The sequence below is a fragment of the Elephas maximus genome, chromosome 22, assembly GCF_024166365.1.
Source record: "Elephas maximus indicus isolate mEleMax1 chromosome 22, mEleMax1 primary haplotype, whole genome shotgun sequence".
NCBI lineage: Eukaryota > Metazoa > Chordata > Mammalia > Proboscidea > Elephantidae > Elephas > Elephas maximus.
In genome coordinates this window covers 6,112,480-6,133,151 of record NC_064840.1, presented here as the reverse complement: position 1 = coordinate 6,133,151, position 20,672 = coordinate 6,112,480, and the positions used below count along the sequence as shown (strand labels likewise).

The window sequence follows — 20,672 nt, the reverse complement described above, 5'->3', positions numbered from 1 at the left end:
CCTGACTGTCTCTCACCACCATGGGACTCCCAGAGGAAGGCCCGTTAGAGGAGCTGGGGGTTCTGTTTTCCACCTGGTGGCCCAGCCCCCACATCAGCTGAAGGGATGCAAAGGAAGGTCTACAAAGACCAGGCCCGCCGGTGAGTGTCTGAAGGAGCCCTCTGCCTGGGGCTCCAGGCATGCCAACACCCAGGGGCAACCGATAAACCTCCAGGAGCTGCTCAGGATTTGTGGCTGAGAGGCTAGGTTCAAATCCCCACTAACCCTGAGACTTCAAGGAGGCCACGTCCCTTCTCTAAGCCTCAAGTGGCCCATCTATGAAATGGGTGGGAACCACCTCTCATTGGAGGAGGGAAGAGACCCTGAAGGACGCAGGGGTATGAAGCAGGACCTCTGTCAAAGCCCATCCTGGGAAGCTCTGGCACAGGAACCTCAAGGGCCAAGGTGGGAGGACTGCCCCAGACAGCCAGACAGGTACCGAGATGACAGACACACATCGGCTGCCCTCTGGTGGCAGAACTAGAGAACTACTACTCGATCTCCTACCTTTCCCCTGCTTTGGGGTGGGGGGAGGTCCTGGGCAGTGCAAACTGTTAAATCCGTAGGCTGCTAACTGAAAGGTTGGAGGTTTGAGTCTGCCTAGGGAGAAAGATCTGGCGACCTACTTCTGAAAGCTCAGCCACTGAAAACCCCGTGGAGCACATGGGGTCACGTGAGTCAGAAGTGACTTGATGGCAGCTAACTTTTTTGGGGTATGGGAGTGAGGCTCAGAGAACCTGGAGATGGAACACCCCACTGAAGAGAAGGAGAAACTGAGGCCCAGAGCAGTGAAGGTATGACCTGGACACCTGCCAGGGCCAGGGCCAGGGCCAGGGTGGGGACAGTTAAAGCCACACCCCTCCTATAAAGGGTTGCTGAAGCTCAGCCCCAGCCATAGCTGTCCCGTGGATATGCTGGCCAAGGGTGGTATGATCTTCTGATTTCAAAACAAAAACTAAAATAAAGCACGTCATCTGGATCTTTACAGGCAACCTCTCAGCCCTGAACTAACAGCAGCTCCCGGTCATAGGGCCCTTCCCATGCCCCAGCACATTCTAGCCTTTCCACACAAAGACACACGCAAACGTTCCCCAGCCAAGGTGATTGCTGTGACAACACCCACTGTACAGAGCTGGGCACTGAGGCGCAGAGAGGTCAAGGAACTCGCCCCTGGCTACACAGCAAGTTCAGCAGCCAAAGCTGGGATTTGAACCCCAGGGTCTAACTTCAGAATCCACGCTTTTAACCACTAGGCGGCTCAGCCCCTTACTGTGGGCTACAAATTCAAATTCATAAAACTTAAAGTGAGAGCAAAACAAAATATGGGCAATGGCTAGACTGGGCCAGAGTGCTGGTATTACCCTATGTGGGGCTCCGGGCACAGGGCATGGTATAGCTGAGGGCTGGACCCAGGACGTCCTGACCACAAGGCCATGTGTGGGAGGCCCTCCCTGTACAAGGCCCCACCAGGTGTGCAGTTAGAGTCCAGTGGGTGCACAGAAGCCCCTCCCCCAAATATGCAAGTTCCCTGGGGACAGCTCCCAGTCAGCACTGCAGGGGTGGAGAACCAGCGGATCAGGGAGGGCCTGCTTCCCAGAGAGGCCCCGGCTCGTGTGCAGAGGACTGGGCAAAGCCCAGCATGGCTTCCAATCAGGCCTGAGGTGAGATGGGTAGGGGCTGCCTCTCATCCTGCAGAGTCACCTGTCTTCTCCCAGAAGTGGTCATAAGGTATGGCAAAGTTGCCTGGGACCCAGGCTCCGCCCTCCCAGGTGGATGGGGGTATCTGATAAGGTAGGGATTTCCCTCAAGGGTCTCAAAGCGCAGGGCTAGCTCTGGGCAGCAGAGAGGCCCCCGGGTAGGCATTCTGGAAAAGTCTGCAGGGTAACGGGGTCAGCAGACAGCGATGCAGGCCAGGGGCCCCAGCCCTGCCGAAGCACGCCAAGCCATCACTCTCAAGAGGCCTTGGTTTTCTACGTATCCATCCACCCAACTACCCGTCTACCCACCCACCTACATAGCCACCCACCCATCCATCCATCCATCCAATCATACTACGTGAGCACTTCTCTGTGCCTGGCACCACCCTGGGCATGGGGGCCTGCAGGGGTGAGCACCTGGATCTGGCCCTGCTCCCCATAGAGCCAGCGCCCCGAGGTCACTATGACCAGCCCAGGCTTCCTCCCTTCTCCAGAGAGGACCTGTAGCCCTGACCACCTGGACACGGTGTCCATTCCACTCACCACGCCTCTGCTCACGGCCCACCCTCGCCTGGCACTCGGCTCTCAGTGTCCCTGGAGAGAGTACAAGTCAAAGGCCATCACATGCTACAGACAAGGCCCAGAGGGGCCGATGGCAAAGCAAGTCACAAGGAGCGAAAGGCGGGAGAGCCACTGTTACTGGAACTTTCTATCACTTGTGCAGGGCAGAAACCTGACCCCCACCTAGAGACGAGGCCAGTCGGGGTCCAGGACTCACACCAAGCCCCTCCCTCCCAGCCTCTGACTCACCCAGCTCGGCGCTCTGCTGAGGGGTGACGGCCTCCTCACTGTTGGCCTCGTTGGCCATGGAGCGCGTGATGCGGCCTTTGCGTCTCCCCTGGCTGTTGGCGGTTTTACGGCCTCTGGAGGCCACGGCCTCCTTCTCATCATTGTCCTCTCCGGAGGTGTCGTCCGTCTTCTCCCTGAGGGACACAGAGTGGGTCCCCTGAGCCAGGACGCCAGATGCAGCTGGGAACAATTTCCTTTAGCTCGGTTGCCAGCTATTTTGTCATGATCAGATGCCAGAACAGGGGAGGAAAACTGGGGGCAAAGGCTGGCTTGTTGCAACCCGCAAGCTTCCTTGCTCATCATGTTGGTAGGTACCTATAAGGCCATTTTATGCACCAAAATGAGGTGCGAGTTGGTAAGCGTCAACTACGTTATTTACCAAATAAGGGTATGTGGGCAGGCGGCCACTAGGAAGCTATTCACCAACTGGTGGTACTGGAAGCTTTTCTGCTTTATTCACCCAGTGGGGTGTAGGTTGGCAGCTGCCTGCAAGGCCATTTTATACGCCAAATAGAGAACTGCAATCTGCACCTACTGCAAGACGCTGATTAACTGAGGGGGTGCGGGCTGAGAGAAATCTCCAAGGCTACTTTATTCCCCAAAGAGGAGGTATACCCAGAGGGGCCGAACTAATGGCAAAACCTTTGCTCTTGGTATTACCACGGGCCACTGGGCCCTGAGGAATATTCAAGAGGGACTCTCCTCCTGGGTCTAGGCAGCCAAGCTGAGGTGTGGGGGTCCATGTGGCTTGAATACCTGGGCCTGGGGCTTTTGCAGAAGCCAGCTTGGGAGAGTTTACTGAGGGGCCACCAGGATTTATCACCCTGCCTTCCCATTCATCTTCTGGCTCATCGGGGAGACGAGGTGACGGTGCCAGATGTTCTGAGGCCGCGCTCCTGGGCTCATTACAGGTACCTGGCACTCAGGCATGCCCTCCCCCTCACAGTGAGCCTCCAGCTGGCCACGCTCCCCGGCCGCCTGCTGCAGGCGGGGGTTGTCAGCCCCGGGCAAGGCTGTGCCTTGATCTGCAAGAACTCACACTGACAACGATAACTCTAAAGGTGAGGGGCGCCTGCCTGTGTGCCTTGCTCCTCTGACGTCCCCTCCCCACATCTCAAGAGCCTCCGCCGAGGGAGGGTGGGCTCGGAGGCAGAGAGCTCCAAAGTCACTGCCAGGATTTATTAGCTCAGGAGGAGAGCTCAGATGAGCTATCACTCTCCGGAGTCTCCAGAGGGACGAGAGAGAGAAGGGAAAGCAGGCGGGGGAGGGCGGGGAGTGGGCTTCCGGGAGGGGGCTGCAGGGATGGACGAGGCAGGAGAGGCCTCCCGTCCTGGCAGGCGACCCTTCGTGGTGGCGGGCTGGTCTTACTTGACAAGCTCTTCCTTGTCGTTGTCCACGTCGGGCTTGTCCTCCTCCTTCTCGGCCTCCTTCTCCTCCTTCTCCTCCTGGCTGCTCCGGGGCATCTGCTGCTGCTGCTGCTGCTGTTGCTGCTGCTGCTGTTGTTGCTGCTGCTGCTGGTGTTGCTGCTGCTGCTGCTGCTGCTGCGGGGCCCAGGGGAGGGCGGGGGAGGGAGGGAGGGAGGGAAGTGAGGCAGGTGCAGCTCTGCACCTGGGCTGGGCGTGAGCCGGGGGAGAAGCCAGTGGTAAGGGCACCGTGGGGGCATGGGCCCGAACCCAGGGCCCGACTGGCACGGGCCAGGGAGGGGCCTCGGCCTGGGGACTACAGCCCCCAGGGCCCGGGGAGGCCACTGTCAGGGGATGAGGCACAGAAAGCGCCTGTGCCCGACCCCTGGGCCCTCTCCCACTCCCTCCACTAACTGTGGGGAGGGTCTTGGCTTCCCCGCGCTCTGCTTTCCTCGCCCTGGAAACAGGGACGTGTAGCTGCCTACAGCTCAGTGAGGCGCTGAGAGATGAGAGACCCCTTACTGCATGCTGAGAACAAAGTCCTCCCCGGATACTCAGTGGAGCGGAAGCGACTGACACCAGGCCCCTGGAGTCAGGGGAGAGGGAGGTGCCCTGCCAGCCCCACGCAGGAGAGAGGGGAGCAGGGGTCTGGAGACACCCCGAGGCCCCAGCCTGCCTGCCCCCATAAAGCTCAGGCCACCTCTCTGAGCCTCAGTCTCCAAATCTGTAAAAAAGGGAGGTGAGGGGGCGACCCCAATTTCCCAGAGCTGTAGGCGGGTGCTTGTTGCTATGACGATGGCCCTCAAGCAGTGGCACCCAGGGGAGGCAGAATGAACCCATTTCACAGGGGGTCAGAAAGGCTTGCAGCACCGCCAGCCTCCTCGCCCAGACCTCTCTATTCAGCTTCTTCCCTGGCCCGGACCTCGGTGTGGCCCACACTGAGCCCGTGAGCCTCCCTCCTGCCCTCACCAGCACCCACCCCCGCCCAGACAGGGCAGGCAGGACTAGGGGCCAGGGCCCTCAGCACCACCTCCTGACTTCCTTTCTGTTCCACCTGGGTTCTCTAAGGCACACATTCGTCTTCTCTGCCGCCCCAAGGTTCTCCCTGCAGGCAGCTGACAAACCAGACCATGTTTCCATCCCAAATAAAAATAAACCCTCCAGAAGGCTTTCAACGTGGACCCACGCATAGTCTGACCAATTTTCAAACCAGGGAGAAAGAAGTCCAGGCAGATGAGACAAGGCAGGTGGGGGAGAGTTCTCTCTCTCCATCTTTCTTTCGCGCCCACAGCATGTGCCACCCAACACACTCCCCACCAACAAGGGCTCTGGTTTATCACAAGGACAAGGACAGTACCCGGGCCAGCCCTAGTGCTCAACCGAAGCTGGACACAGGGCAGGGGTCCGTGTGCAGGCGAAGGTAACTATGGGCTCTACGAGGCTGCACTGTGTCCACCCAGAACCTCCTGGCTCGGACTTGCTTGCCTCTCTTTCCAGAAGTGCCTCTCTATTCCATAAGGGCAGGGGGTGAAAGGCAGGGTGACGAGCCCTACCAGCCTCCCGCCTTCCACGGCTGTCATCGCTGGCATCCCAGCCTCAGCCTGGTCTTTCTTCCTGGCTACAAGCTTCTAAACTTAAAAGCATAAGACTTAACCTCCCAGGAGCTAGGACCGCGTTAACTGTTTGTACCACCCAAGGTCTCCTCTGGGCACGTTGCCGTTAGCTGCTGTCAAGTTGATTCCGACTCATGGCGACCCCACGTGTTACAGGGTAGAACTGTGCCGTGGGGTTTTCTGCGCTGTCAATCTTTACAGAAGCAGATCACCAGGCTTTTCTTCCACAGAGCGGCTGGGTGTGTTTAACTGACAAGCTTTAGGTTGGCAGCCAAGAGCAAGCAGTCTGAGCCACCCAGGGATGGGAGCAATGACAGCTAACATCAAAGGGCTTCACACTGCGTACTGTTCTTTGTACTTCATTTGAAGAAGAATTGATGCCTTTGAATTATGGTGTTGGCAAAGAATAGTGAATATACCATGGACGACCAGAAGAACAAATAAATCTGTCTTGGAAGAAGTACAACACAATGCTTCTCAGAAACAAGGACGGTGAGACTTTGTCTCACGTACTTTGGACATGTTATCAGGAGGGACCAGTCCTGGAGAAAGACATCATGCTTGGTACAGTACAGGGTCAGGGAAAAAGAGGAAGACCCTCAATGAGATGGACTGACACAGTGGCTACAGTAGACTCAAGCATAACGACTGTGAGGATGGTACAGTACCAGGTAGTGTTTCGCTCTGTGGTACACAGGGTTGCTATGAGTCAGAACTGACTCGACAGCACCTAACTAACTAAACCATCCCCCATCGCCCTTCCATTCTACAGAAAAGGAAACTGAGGCACGGGATGGTAAGTGAAACATCAGTGCCAGGATTCAAAACTGGAGCCTGAGTTCTGTGCCCACCCCAGTTACGCCAGGTCCTCTCTGCCATCTCCACCCACCCACTGCCCTCACCTGGCCTAGCCTCACCACCCCACCAGGCCCTGCCCCCATCACCAAGCCCTCAGGTACCTAGCCCCCATCAGCACTGGAACCTGGTCATTATTTCTGCCACTTCCCAATGAGGTGAGCAATCAGTCACCAGGCCTGCCTCCTTCCTAACACATTAGCAGACCCAAGGCAGAGGTGGGCCCACCTCCCACCCTCCCCAAGGAGGGGTATGGCACCGCCAGCACCCACCTCCCACCCTCCTCAAGTTGGGGTGTGGCACCCCCAGTGTCCACCTCCCACCCTCCCTGAGTTTGGGTGTGGCCACCTCCAGTGCCCACTTCCCACCCTCCCCAAGTTGGGGTGTTGCGCCACCAGTGCCCGCCTCTTACCCTCCCTGAGTTGGGACGTGGCACGCCCCGCGCCCCACAGCCATGCTCCTACGTGAAGACGCATCCCAGCATCCCAAACAAGTGCCCTGAGCTGGAGGCGGATCAAAGGGAGAGATACCAGGTCAGCCCTGGGCTTCCAGTCTTTTCCAGCAGGAGAGCCACCTCCAGCCCCAGTGGGGACCATCTGCTGCCACACAGGAGTCCAGGGTTGGTGGGAGAAGTGGGGTCCAGGTTAAGAGGTCACTGCCAAGGTCAAACCCAGTTTTTGTTTGCTCAGTGTCCTTGGCCAGCAGCCCCCTCCCCGACCTGTGACCCCTGCCCCTATGCCTATACACCAGCCCATCTGTCCCCCTGGGGAAAGCAAAGGATACTCCCTTGTCTATGAGGGGCACCTCTTTACAGGACACATGAACAGAGGTGTGCTGAAGCTGGTTCATCCCAGCTCAAATTTTCAGGAATTCAGCAGGCCGGTTGTTAAATACAGTCATTACTAAAAACTGAAGCACACTGTTTTACCCTTAAACACGTTATATATAATAAAGACAAAGGTAACAAACACTGAAAAGTTATCCTTTCCTAATTATCTGTCGGTTATCTAGGCTTTTGGGGTTATTTAGGCCAGCTCTACCTGCAAGGCGGAAACACCAATAGCGTGCTAAGCAAGTCTCTTCCCAATCCTACTACGGTCGGCGGCATCACATTGGCAGCTTGGAGCCCAGATCCGTGGGGGTGCTACACCACGGGAATCAGCACTTACTACAAATCTGGGCTCCCCACTACCCCGGGATGCTAGCTGTTAAACACGTGCCAGCACACCCCACAGCCGGTGTGTCAACAGAACACAAGCAGCATGTCCTGCCCATACAGGAGGGAGAGTGGGGCTGTGACATCAGAGGCTCCATCATAAATCGTGACTCACATCCCGACCCTCCCCTTGGATAACATCGGCAGGCCCCCCACCTGGTGGGGAACCTAGCCCTGCCCACCGCTCGCACCTCCCCCAGGGCCACTCTCCCTGGCTCACTACTTGCCTCCTGGAGTCTGCCACCCTGGCTTCTGCCTCAGGGCCTTTGCACTGGCTGGGCCTCCTGCCCCAGGGCCTTTGCACTGGCTGGGCCTCCTGCCCCAGGGCCTTTACACTCGCTGTGCCTCCTGCCCCAGGGCCTTTGCACTGGCTGGGGCCTCCTGCCCAGTACACCTCCTTGTCTGGGATGCTCCTGCATCTCTGCCTGGTCAGTTCCTTCTCATCGTCCAGGTCTGAGCCAAAATGACACCTCCACTGAGCAGCTCTCCATCATGTCAGCTGCCTCCTGACTCAGGCTTATTCTCACCCTTGACACCACTGCCCATGTGTCAGCGTGTTGCACTGTGGTGGCTCGCGTGATGCTACGATGCTGGAAGCTCTGCCCCTGGGATTTCAAATACCAGTAGGGTTACGCATGGTGGACAGGCTTCAGCAGAGTTTCCAGACTAAGACAGACTAGAAAGAAAGGCCTGGCAATCAACTTCCTACAATCAGTCAATGAAAACCCTGTGGATCATGACAGAACACTGTCCGACCTGCTTGCTTTGGACCCATCACCAGGAGGGCTCAGTCTTTGGAGGAAGACATTGTGTTAGACGAAGCAGAGGGCCAGTGAGGGCGCTGATGTTGAGGATGACGTGGGGCCGGACAATGTCCTGTTGTACGTAAGGCCGCCGCAAGCTGAAGTCCACTCAATGGCAGGCAGCTATCTATCTACCTACCTATCTAAACCACCTCAAATGATCGACCTGTCTGTCCATCTGACACCACCTCAAGGACCATGCCAATCACTCCAGCACATCCATCTCCCACACGGGCACATCACTTCAGGAATCTCCTATGTCTCAAGCTCTGTGGAATCATCTAGAAGGATGACACGTGACAACGCTAACAAGCATCTTCCACTCCCCTTCCCCGCCCCCGCCCACCCCACCCTGGCTGGAGCAGCCCACGTTAGCACTGTTCTTCTGGGAAGTCTTCCTGACTCTTGATGGCCCAGCTAGACACACCCCCCAGCCAAAGCCTGCCCCGCCTCTCATCCCCAGCCTGTCCCTTTGATGTGGCCGACCTGGGGGGTGGGGGCCAGTTTTCCCCTACCCCACGCTCTGGCCTGCAGGAAGGCCATGCTCGACTTCTCCCCAAACGGCAGCCTGGCATGTCCTCTTCTGTCTCCTGGTGGCCCACCCACCCCTGAGCCAAGCCACCACCCCCAAAAGCGCCCTCCAGGGTGACGTCTGGTGGACTGGGGGCCTGGAGGCGCCCTATCTGATGTCCCTGGTGAGTACATAGCTGGGCAGGATCAGGGACATCTGCTCACCATGGCCCCACATCTGGACACGATCCCGCCCACCCCAGCCTGCCCTTAAGAGCAGAAAGCAGCGCCTTCTACAGGCCTGGGTGCCCAGAGAGCAGATAACCCTGGCCCAACCCAGCACTGCTGGGACAAAGCCAGCTCTCTCGAACTCGGTGGGACTGGGAAGGCGCCGTGCAGCCTAGAGGCCATGTAGCCCCTCCAGCCAGCCAGACGTCCCCATCAGCTTCACCAGTGGAGCTGTCACAAGACGTCACCAAATGGGGGGAGGGGTAACATGCATCTGTGTGCCCTGCCTGGGCATTGCCCCCGATATCACACGGCTCCTGTTGGAGCTGCCACAGCACAGGACCTCAGAGTGCCACGGCAACCGAGACAAGGTCACCTGTCCCTCAGCGGGGAGCTGGAGAGGAAGCTGGGGAGGGAAGGGAGATTGGGGTCAGACAGATGGGGAAGGAGGGAGGGCAGGAGACGGGGACCCAGAAGCACAAGACAAAGAAGAGACATACAGATAAAGAAAAGAAACAGAGAGGGAGAGACATAGAAAGAGAGAGGCAGACAGACAAGAGACACAGAGACAGAAGTAGAGAGGAGACACAGAGAGACCCATCTAGGAAAATGCAAGAACTGAGGAAGGATCTATGAGAGAGAAGGGGCAGCGGGGAGGATCTATGAGACAGAAGGGGCAGCGGGGAGGTGAGGAGCAGGACGCGGCCCAGCAAGCCAGGGAGGAGCGGCCCCACCTCCCTGGACTTCTGCCCTTAAGCAGCAGCCCAGGGGACCAGGACGGAGGGCAGGCTCTTCCTGTCCCATATCCCAGCTCCCCAGGCTCCTCTCCTTGGAGGCCACAACCACCCTGGGATGGATGGCGCTCATGGGCACCACAGGGAATAGATGCCCTGGCAGCACTCACACTCACACTCAGGGATGCGCCCCCACTGCAGCACGGCCCCTTCATTCCTGCCAGGGACCTCGTGGCCACCCCACAGTCACCACGGCGGCTTTACATGCTTGGCCACCCTAACACCCAGCAGCCGGGCCCTCAACTGACCACAGTGTTCCTGAGCTCCAGCTTCACAATCCTCTGGCCCAGTGCAGCCCTCATCCGTGAGTCATGAGCTGTAAACCCAGTGCCCCAAGCTGTGAGTCACCACAAGGCAGGCACAGGGCCAGGGGGCAGGCCAGGAGGCCTGGCCAGAGGCCAAGCCCAAAAGCAACCAGACGCATACGGCCAGGGTCCAGGATGGGGGTGGAATCCCCGCAGGTAGGCACAAAGGGACTGCCATTCCCAAAGTCTCTGGCTGGATCTGTGTCTCCATCACCATGCAGAGAAGCATCCGGAAGGTGAAAAGCCAAACAAAATGATCAGGGCACTCTGGATGGCCTTGGCACAGGCAGTACTGGGGTGAGCCTGGGAGAGCTGTCGGGGGGCTACGCCCAACCACTGGAATGTTGGACAGACCGCTCGCACAGGAGGCACAGTGAGGGAGGGAAGGGCCACGCATGGAGGTCCACAGGTCCCAGCGCACATCTACAAAGGTAGGTGCCCCGTGAACAGATGGGGGTGTCACTGCGCTTGCTCCGATTCAGAATTCGGACAGGTAACGGTCACTTTGCCAACAGGGAAATCACGCAGCCAAAGTCTCATCACTCAAGGTAGTTACGGTCTACAAAGTCCCCGTGGACCCCGAACTAGCAAGTATGGAGCCAGCTATTTTGCCACAGTCCCTACCACTCTCTCCTGCCTCTAACTTCACCATATCTGTGCTCCCTGACTCACCGTTTATTTGAATTTTTGCCTTTCAGTCTTGAAAATACCTGAATGCACTTCGATGTCTAAAATGCCACAGCTAGTTCGCTGGAATTAAAAAGCACTATGCCAGGACAGTGAATAGGGAAGCCTTCGAATTATGCTGTTGGCGAAAAATACTGACTATACCATGGACTGTCAGAAGAATGAACAAATCCGTCTTGGAAGGAGGACAGACAGAATGTGCCTAAAAAGCAAGGACGGTGAGACTTGTCTCACATATTTTGGACGCGTTATCAGGAGGGACCAGTTCCCGAAGAACATCACGTTCGGTAAGGTAGAAGGTCAGCAAAAAAGAGGAGGACCCTCAACGAGATGGAATGACACAGTGAATGCGACCACAGGCTTACACACAGCAAGAACTGTGAGGACGGCGCAGGACCGGGCAGTGTTCCTTTCTGCTGTACATAGGATCCCTTGAGTCGGAGCCAACTCAACTGCCTAAAAACAACACACCACTAAAACTCAGTTTTACACATCTGGTGAATGGGAGAGCAGGCTGGCCAACTGTATCCACACAGACCTGGACAGGACACCTGACTCACAGACCAAACACTGCCACCCTTAGAGGATCCCTGCTACAGGGTGGGATGCTTGAGGCCACGTTCATTTCAGCCCGGGACTCAGAACCCAGCCAGGGGATGTTTATTTCTCTGTCCCCAGGCCCGTGGGAGAGGGCTCGTGCTCTGTAGCATGCTGCCTGGGAGGCAGGAGGAGGAGACATGCAATTCACTTAGGGAGCCACGTGGAGCAGCCCAGTGTAGGCAGGACTTCATCTTCTAGGGACTACTTCACAGCGGATCCTGGGAAGGGAAGGCCAGCAAATTGGGGGTGGTAGCGGGTGGGGGGGGAGGCTGGAGGACACCAATGCCAGGGAGCACTCACCTAAGAAAGAAGCTTGGGGTCCTAGCAACCTAGCCCATGCTATTCCTGGCCTTCATCACTGTCCCCTGTGCTCTCCACACCACAGAGACCCCCAGGAAAGGAAATGCCTCAAGCCCCTCCCGCCCAACATCTTACAGCAGTGCCCCAGCACCTTCTCCAGGTCCAGCCTGAATCCCACCTACCGCAGCATGTGCCCACCTCCTCCCAGGATGCCCTAGTGCCTGCTCTGAGTTGATTCTCAACAGCCCAGAAACAAAACGGACCTGTTCTCGCTCTCTGCCGCCCACTCTCCAGGCACTCAAGAACCACCTTTAAAATGTGCCACTGTCTCCTTCACCTTTACCATTTTATTTACTTAATTTTTTTTTTTAACCAACTCCTTTTTTCTCCAATTCAGGGGTTGGCAAAATGTCTCTGTAAACGGCCAAAGAGTAAATATTTTAGGTTTCTCAAACCATACAGTCTCTGTGGCAACCACTCAACTCTGCCACTGTAGCTTGAAAGCAGCCGCAGACAATACGTAAATGAATGGGCATGGCTGCGTGCCAATAAAACTTTATTCACAAAAACGGGCAGGGGGCCAGATTTAGTCTGCGGATTCTTGTTCTAACAGAGATAATCCTTCGGTCTCATCTTAACCAGTAATGCCTGAAAAATTGCAGGTTGACATGCTGGCTACGTTTTTTCAAAAATGTATTAAAATAAACATTCAAAATCATTTTTAAAATTTTTTAAAAATCAGTGTGTGCATCACCTCAGGTCACCCTGGGAACCCAGCCCTTGCTTTGGGAATGTGGGCCCATTTGGTCACAGAGACCACAGGTCTCCAAACTGGGAGTCTCCCAAATTTTCCAGGTTGAGAATGGAAGTGGCCATTTCTCCCCAGCTCTCTTCTTCACTGCTGGGGTCACCTTGTGGAGGCTGGGCGGGGAGAGGACCCCCAGAGACGATGGCCCTAGAGCACCTAGCCCCGAGTGAAGAAGAGTACGCTGGGAGCTGGCAGGCGCAGGACACACAGGGAATCGAGGGGAACCATGTGCCCCAGGACAACCACACCCAGCCTCAGCTCCCAGCTCTCACCTGGCTCTTGCCACGGCGCCGGTAGCTCCGCCTCACCAGGCTCTTGTAGTTCTCATTCTTCTTGGTCAGGTAGTAATAGAGGACACACTCAGCCACCGTCTGCCGGAGAGAGAAAGAAGAGTGCTGACAGGTCCAGGGTGGCGGCCGGCTCCCTCACGTGCCACCTGGGCGGTCTGGCCTCAGTGTTCTCATCTGTGAAATGGGACACTAGTAGCACACACTTCAGGAGTCTGTTAGGAAGATCTAATCAGTTAACACAAACGCGAAGTACTGAGAACAGTAACCTGCAGAGTTAACACTGGAGAAGGGCGGCCTGTTATTATTACTGTCCTTGCTGTTGTCAATGATGGTGTTGCCATTGCCTGCCACCTCAGACCCTGAGGTCTGGTATCTCTTTCTCTCACTCTACCTGCCTCTTCCCTAATATAAGATCTCAAAAACAAGCTCCTGTAAGCTTTGGTCATCAGAACTGACCCATCCCACTCTTCGTCTCTTGGAACATTTCTTTGCTCTGCTCTGGTCTTCTCAACAGGGATCTGGGCTTGAATCACGGCACTGCAGCCTGCTAGGCAAGTGACCAGCCCTCTCTGATCCCTGGCTGCCTCGTCATCCACATGGGACAAGCTGGATGACACCCCAAAACTAGCAGGATTTAAGACAGCGAGGCCACCACTCACAGGCTGGGAGCAGGCTCACGGTGACAGCTCCACAACAATGCTGATACGATGTAAAACATCTCTGTGGCTCCTAGAGCCGGTGCCAAGCCAGGGCTCATCTCTGGGGGGTTCCATGTGGTCTGCTGGGAGTAAAGGTGGTCTTGCCCCAGACTAACTACACCATCTAAGAACTGAGGACTCCCTGAGACTATTGCCCTGAGACGCTCTTTAAATCTTGAACCAAAACTATCCCAAGATCACCTTTTTACACAAAAGCAGGGTGACAAACAAAGAATATTCACCGTTAGATCAGTGCACCATTAAAACAACACTGTACGAGACCAAAAGGCCAATACTGAATCCAAGGCAAAGATGAGAAGGGGCAGGGAAACTAGAGTACTGGAAATGGGACAACAGAACACCATTAATGAGAATGCTGACACACTGTGAAAAACGTAACTAATATCACTAATTAATTTGTGTGGAAATTGTCAGAAGGAACCTCACCTGCAGTATCAACTTTCACCAATACAAAGAGACAAAAATGAAGGTGGCTTTGCCTCAGCGCCCAACTGTCCTGAACAAAAGCCACTGGCTGGAACCTTCTAGAATGCACCATGGACCAAGGCTGTGCTCAGGTGGTCCCCAAGCTAAACCTGGCCTGCAGGTGAGACACACAGTTGTCGAAAAGAAAATGTAGTAACCAGATGCCAATATTTACAGATCAGACAACAAGGCTGTCTGGCTTCTTGCTGAACAGTTCTGTAGAAATCTCCTTCTGCAGGGTAACGATAGGCTGGCCCTGAGTAGCAGCCATTCCCTTCCAACGGGACACGGGCTTGCCAGTCACCCCATTCCCAGCCCATTGTGGGGTTCCCTCATCCGGACACACCTCTCAGCCAGCAGCCCCTTGCTGCAAAATCTTCTGGAAGCGCTACCTAAGTTACACCCTGGGCATCCTCTTGGCCAGAGAGCACACCAAGTTCACTCTTCGTACAGAGTTCTAATCCTTCACTCCTCAACAGTACCTCCCAATGGCCAGTTCCTACAGCACCCCCTTCCTGCCCGGGAGCCCGCACCACAGTCTATGCACTGCCCACGCCCCTGTGGGACGGCGCTCGCTCAGAAAGAAGACAGGCCACTCCAGCTTGTTTCTCCACTGTGGCTTTCCAACATGGTGAGATGTCCCCCTACTGTCCCGTCCCCCTTCTATAGCTATAGCACACTAAGAGCAGATGTTGGGAAGGGTCCCCTGGATCCTGCTCCCAGCCTTCCCATCGCTCTCACAGTGAAGGAGGAGGACCAGGACACTCGCAGGCTGGGGGCAGCCAGACGGCTGCATCCAGGACGACACCCCATCTCAGAAATCTCATTCAAATGCTCACAAAACCCCGCTGCCGTTGAGCCGACTCTGACTCACTGCAACCCTACAGGACGGAGTAGAGCTGCCCCACAGAGTTCCCGAGGAGCGCCCGGTGGATTCGAACTGCCAACCTTTTGGTTAGCAGCTACAGCTGTACCAGGGTTTCCAACACTTGCAAATGCAACCCCCAAAAGGTAACACAGGTGCAGCAAGCCCTTCTTGCTTTGCCTGCTGGTTCCAGAAGGCTTCATGCACCAACTCCACACCTGTGACTCCGTTCCAGCCCACGCCGCCCTCCCCCACCTCTCACCTCCGGGTACCCCCTGATGCAGCCTTGTTGGGGACCAAAGAGGAGGCTTCCCACTCTGGGGACAGCTTTGTGTTGGTCTGGTGGGTGAGGGCTAGGGCAGAAAGGAGACTGCCCCACCCAGCCTCGGGCTTGGGGCAAGATGCATTTCAGGCATCAGCTCTACAATGAAGGCTTATCTAAAGGGACAGGGACTTGTCAGTCACACACCTGGCCTGACATCGGGGGTGTTAGAGACTACACCGTGACAATCACAGGGACCTAGACAGGTCATTTGCCCAGTCTCCTGGCAGGTCACTTATCCAGTTCCCTGAAGGAGCACCACCCTGGCCTGTAAAGCCTTAACTGGGACGCAGAGCAGTGCATCACTTCCACGAGCCATCCCAAATTCATAAGGACGCCACATTTGAGGAGCTGGCAGGGGAGCCTGGCACACAGACTGGGGAACCTGCCCACACAACTCGGGTTTCACAGACGTTTGAAGCCTGGCGCTCCACCCCCCATGTGCACGTGCGCCAAGGAGGGGCCTGCCGTGCTGCTCCCAGTAGGGAAAGGGGAAGGAAGAAGGGACGCAGGAAGGAAGGAAGAAAGGAGGAAGGAAGAAGGAGGAAGGCAGGCAGGAAGGAGAAGAGCCAGAGCAGGGCCCAGGCAGAGGCCTGTGAGCAGGGAGGAGGAGATGGATGGTCTCAGGCCCAACTGCCTAAGGGTGCGGGCAGAAGAGGGGCCCGGCAGGGGCCACTGAGCAGGGTGCCCACTCACCTTTCGTTCCAGGAATGACGCAATCAGGCCAAAGTTCTTGGGGTGCTGCATAAACCTGTGGGGAGAGGGGGGCGGGTGTGAAGCCAGGCTGAGGGGGGCACCCCTGCTTGTCGGCCGCACTCACGGGTGCCTGCCATTGCTGCCCAGGCGGGCACCGCCCATCAGAGCAATTAAAGCAGGGGGTGTGGGAGGCGGGCGGGTGGGGTGGAGGGCAGGGAGGGCGTTCCTGTGAGTGAGTCACTGGCTGCAGCGCCTTTGAAAATGGATTTGTTTGTCCTGCTGGAGGCGGCTTCCAGGAAAAATGAGGACATTCCGGGGAGCTCTTCAGTGGGTCCCCCCCTTATAGGGTCAGCTCGATTTCTTTCTGCCTCAGGCTGGGCCTGGGAAGCCAGGCCTCGCCTGTCCCCCGGGGTCTGCTTGGGGATGCAGCCAGGCAGCCAATGGGGTCAGGGCCCATGAGGCTGCCTGCCTCCCCGGAGATGGGAGAGAGGCATTCCGTGCCCACAGGAGGCGGAGGGGCTGGCCAGCCCGGGCAGCAGCGAGAATGGACTTACGCTGGAGGGTGGTGGCAGGAGCTGGAGCCATGCCAACTGGCTTCCTGGGAAGCAGAGTTACCGGGAAACTGCGAGTTGGGCTGAAATGTCAGGGGCCGGGGAGCTGGCAGGGGCAGAGAAGTGGGCCACAGCCTGCCTGACCGGGGTGCTGGCTAAGTCACTGGCCATTGTCCAGTCTCAGCCAGCTGCCCAACGCTACCCTACTACTCCACGGCCGGGCTCCCACCTTGGGGAGACTGGGCATGCGCCCGTGTCCAGCCCTGTCCGGACCTCCAGATGGCTGGGCGGGAGGCCAGCGGGCCCCTCCCCTGCTCCCCAACGAGACGACGGCGAATCCGGAACAGTCTCTTCCCTGGAGGAAGTGGGAAGGCGCGGGGCGGATGGCTTCCCCAGCCGGGGATTCCGCTCCGGCAACTTGCAAAGCTCGGGCCATGGGAAAGCCTTCTTTCCCAGAAACAGAAATTCCCTTCCCCCTCCACCCACCCTCTCCTTGCCCCAGGCAGAGATGGGCCCCGGAGAGCCCAGGCATCAAAAGCTGGGGGTCACCTGTATCACTGCCCTCAACTCTCACCTGTACACCCGTTTCCTACAACCTTTACTAAAAATTTACCATGCACTTGACAACTCATTACAGCCAAAAGAGGGAGGTGCTACTGTGATACCCATTTTACAGACAGGAAAACGGAGGCTCAGAGAGGAGAAGTGGCCAGCTCAAGGTAACACAGCTAAGTGGGGGCGCTCTAAGCCATTGTCTCATGACTTTCAATAGCACTGTGTGCTACTGCTCCCTCTGCCAATGAGACCCCAACCAAGACCACCCCCTTGAAAGATACACAGTGCCCAGCCCCACCTCACACAGGGCCGAAGCCAGGACAGCAGCCCAGTCCAGGACATCAGCTTCCAGCAACCAAATCCACAGAGCGTGAAATCGTTACGTCTGAACGTGAAATCTCCAGAAAAACAGGAGCCACAGAAAGCATCCTGGAAAAATCTTTTTTTCACAAAACATAAATAAAAATATCGAAAATGCGAGGGGGTTTTAAGAACCATCTAATGCGACAATAATTCTTAGCCTCAGTGACTGTAAGACAATTGTAAGACAACCACGTCTGCTCACATGAAGACACGGGCAGAAGCTACGGGAAAACTGGGTTTGCTGTTTTTCCAGGCGATAAAACCCACATCTGTCCTGGGACTCGCTCTGAAATGCCTGATCAACTGAGTCGGTTTGAGGGGCCCTCAAGGACACGCTGTACCGTCCCTCAAGATTTCAAGGTTTTCATAGTAAAAAAGCCGTTCTAAAGGAGTACGAACTACAGACCCTCCCTCATGAAGGGCCCACTGCCCCGCGTACTGACCCCGAGACCTGGGGTCCTGCACTGCTGGGCTCACCCCAGCCTCGTCCATAACCCAGAAGCACCTCTACTGCGGACTGAATTGTGCTCCCCTAAAATTTAAGTTCAAGTCCTAACCCCAGTGCCTCTGTGAGCATGACTTCATTTGGAAATAGCGTCTTTGAAAATGTTCTCAGTTAACGTGAGCTTTGCTGGAGTAGGGGGAAGCCAACCCAGGAGTGGTGTCCTTCTAAAAGGGGAAAAGAGACAGATAGACACACAGACAGGGGATGGCCACATGAAGATGCACCACAAGCCAAGGAACACCAGGGGCCACCAGCTGGGAGAGACAAGAAGGACCTTCCCCTGGAGCCTTCAGAGAGAACATGGGCTTGCCAACCCCTTATCTTGGACTTCCAGCCTCCAAAGCTAAGAGAATACATTTCTGTTCTTATAAGCCCCCTTCCAGAAAAAACCCTAACCCAATGCTGTTCAGTTGATTCCAACTCATAGCGACCCTACAGGACAGAGCAGAACTGCCCGATAGGGTTTCCGAGGAGTGGCTGGTAGATTCGGAGTGCCGACCTTTGGGTTAGCAGCCAAGTTCTTAAGCATTTTGCCACCAGGGCTCCACAAGACAGCCTAGGAGACTAAGAATGCCTCCATCTGTCCCACCTCTGCTTCTACACCTTCTGGGCCACCCCCACCCCAGAGAAGTGCAGAGAAAGCCCTCGACCCTGAGGCTTTGGCCCCCATAGGCGGTGCTTGGAGAATGACAGTCACTCCATTCTGAGAAAAATCTCCTGGCAACAAGGCCTTCCTCTGAGGCTAAGGTGGATGGGCTGTCACATGGGGAGAGGAGTCTGCCCCCCAGCACTCCCTTCAAGCCAGGCCCAGAGGTATCTAGATCTCAGTTGCCCACCTTCCCCCAGCACAGGTTCTCTGAGCCAGGGGAGGGCTGGCCAAACATCAGGTGGCAGTAAGCACAGCATACCTGTCCACAGAGGGGTGACCTGGCAGGACCGCCATTTAGGACCTACCTGGTGTGCAGGTGGCTGCGATGCAGGACGTTAAGCCCTGGTATTTCAAATACCAGCAGAGCTTCCAGACTAAGACAGACTAGGATAACTAGATCTCTTTCCAAAAATTGGCCAATGGAAACCCTATGAATCACCACAGAACACTGATGTAGTGCTTGAAGACAAGCCCCTGGGTTGAAGGCACTCAGAATATACACAGTGGCCACAACAATGGACACAAGCACACCTACCATTTTGAAGATGGCGCAGGACCAGGCAATGTTCAGGCCTGTTGTACATGCGACTGCTGTCAGAGCCAACTCGATGGCAACCAACAACACGTCTCCCCTGGGGACCCCCAGTTAGGTAGGGAGGGTCCTCTTTTGCCTGGACATCATATCCCGGGTTTGGTGGGGGGAGAGGGGACCCTTCTCCGCCCCACAGCTTCCCACTCGTCTCTCCAACAGGCCAATCATCCTACTTTTTCATCGAGGAGCCCGCCACGGCTTTGCCTTTTAGGACCCAACTCCTATCTCTGCTCCTCAAAGCCCCCTGCTCCCTGGTTCCCTCCTGCCCCCGCCCAAACACCCTCTCTACTCCGGCCATGCATTCACCCTAACCCAGCACTGGGGGGATTTGAATCCGCCTCCACCAGTGGTAAGCTGTACGGCCTTTGTGAAGTCTTTCCGCCTCTCTGGGACTCTGTTTTCCCACCTGTGAGAGATAGGGACAACCTGGCTGGCTGTTGCAAGGGACGAGAGGAACACAGGGCACAGGCAGCACTGCACAGTGGGCCTGGGACACAGGCCATGCTCAGCTGGCAGCGCTTTCAGAGTAAAATGGGCACCAAAGGTATCCGTGCCCGCACTCCTGCCCGAGGACTGGCCCAGGCACCAAGGTCGCCTGCCTCCTTACAACAACGACTACTCGGCTTTGTAAAAAGCTGCCTTTATACCTCGACCAAGGAGGCAGTGGGGGCTCAGAGGTAGAATTCTGGTCTTCCACGTGGGAGACCTGGGTTCAATTCCCAGCCAGTGTACCTCAGGCACAGCCGCCACCCGTCTGTCAGTGGAGGCTTGTGTGTTGCTGTGATGCTGAACAGGTTTCAGCAGAGCTTCCAGACTAAGAGAGACTAGGAAGAAAGGCCTGGCGATCTACATCTGAAAATCAGCCAAAGAAAGCCTATAGGCCACAACCCATCACGGGGATGGTGCAGGGCCGGGCAGTGTCTCGTTCCACCGTGCATGGGGCTGCCACAGCCAAGGCTGACTCCACGGGAGCTAACGAGACCACCACCATGGCCTCCACAAGCCGGCGTCTGGAGCAGGACTCACTTCTCACGGAAGGTCTCCTTCTCCTGCTCACTCCACATGTTCATGACTTGGCGGTCCTTGTACACTTTCATGGGGTCGCCCATGAGCCCGTTCATGTTGATGAACTTGATGCGCTGCTGGTCAGCGTCATACAGCATGGGCGGGATCACGGCCAGCTGGCGCATCTGCTTCTCCAGGTTCTGCGGGGGAGAGCAAGGGTGGGGCGTCGGGGGGGAAGACATGGCAGGGGAGGGGTGGTGCCCAGGGGACGCATAGAGGGCACGTGGGTTCTGAGCATGAGAAGGGGGTGCAAGACCTCAGAGAACAGGAATGAGGACTGAAAAATAACAACAGCTCCTGCCCAGACAGCTTTATAGTGGGCCGGCTG

The 20,672-nt window shown here is 56.4% G+C and overlaps 1 protein-coding gene across 24 annotated transcripts in view; it reads right to left on the bottom strand.

The window, feature by feature from the left end:
* NCOR2 (nuclear receptor corepressor 2) overlaps positions 1-20,672 on the bottom strand; it is a 207,854-nt gene that overhangs the window by 69,328 nt on the left and 117,854 nt on the right. For 23 of the 24 annotated variants that reach the window (XM_049866137.1, XM_049866140.1, XM_049866134.1 and 20 more), the window contains 5 exons: positions 20,306-20,484; positions 16,065-16,119; positions 12,980-13,078; positions 3,954-4,126; positions 2,547-2,719 (listed from right to left, as the gene is read on the bottom strand). In XM_049866137.1, coding sequence (XP_049722094.1) covers positions 2,547-2,719; positions 3,954-4,126; positions 12,980-13,078; positions 16,065-16,119; positions 20,306-20,484 — 679 coding nt within the window. The remainder of the gene's footprint in view (positions 1-2,546; positions 2,720-3,953; positions 4,127-12,979; positions 13,079-16,064; positions 16,120-20,305; positions 20,485-20,672) is intronic. The other variant, XM_049866146.1, reaches the window with a different exon arrangement.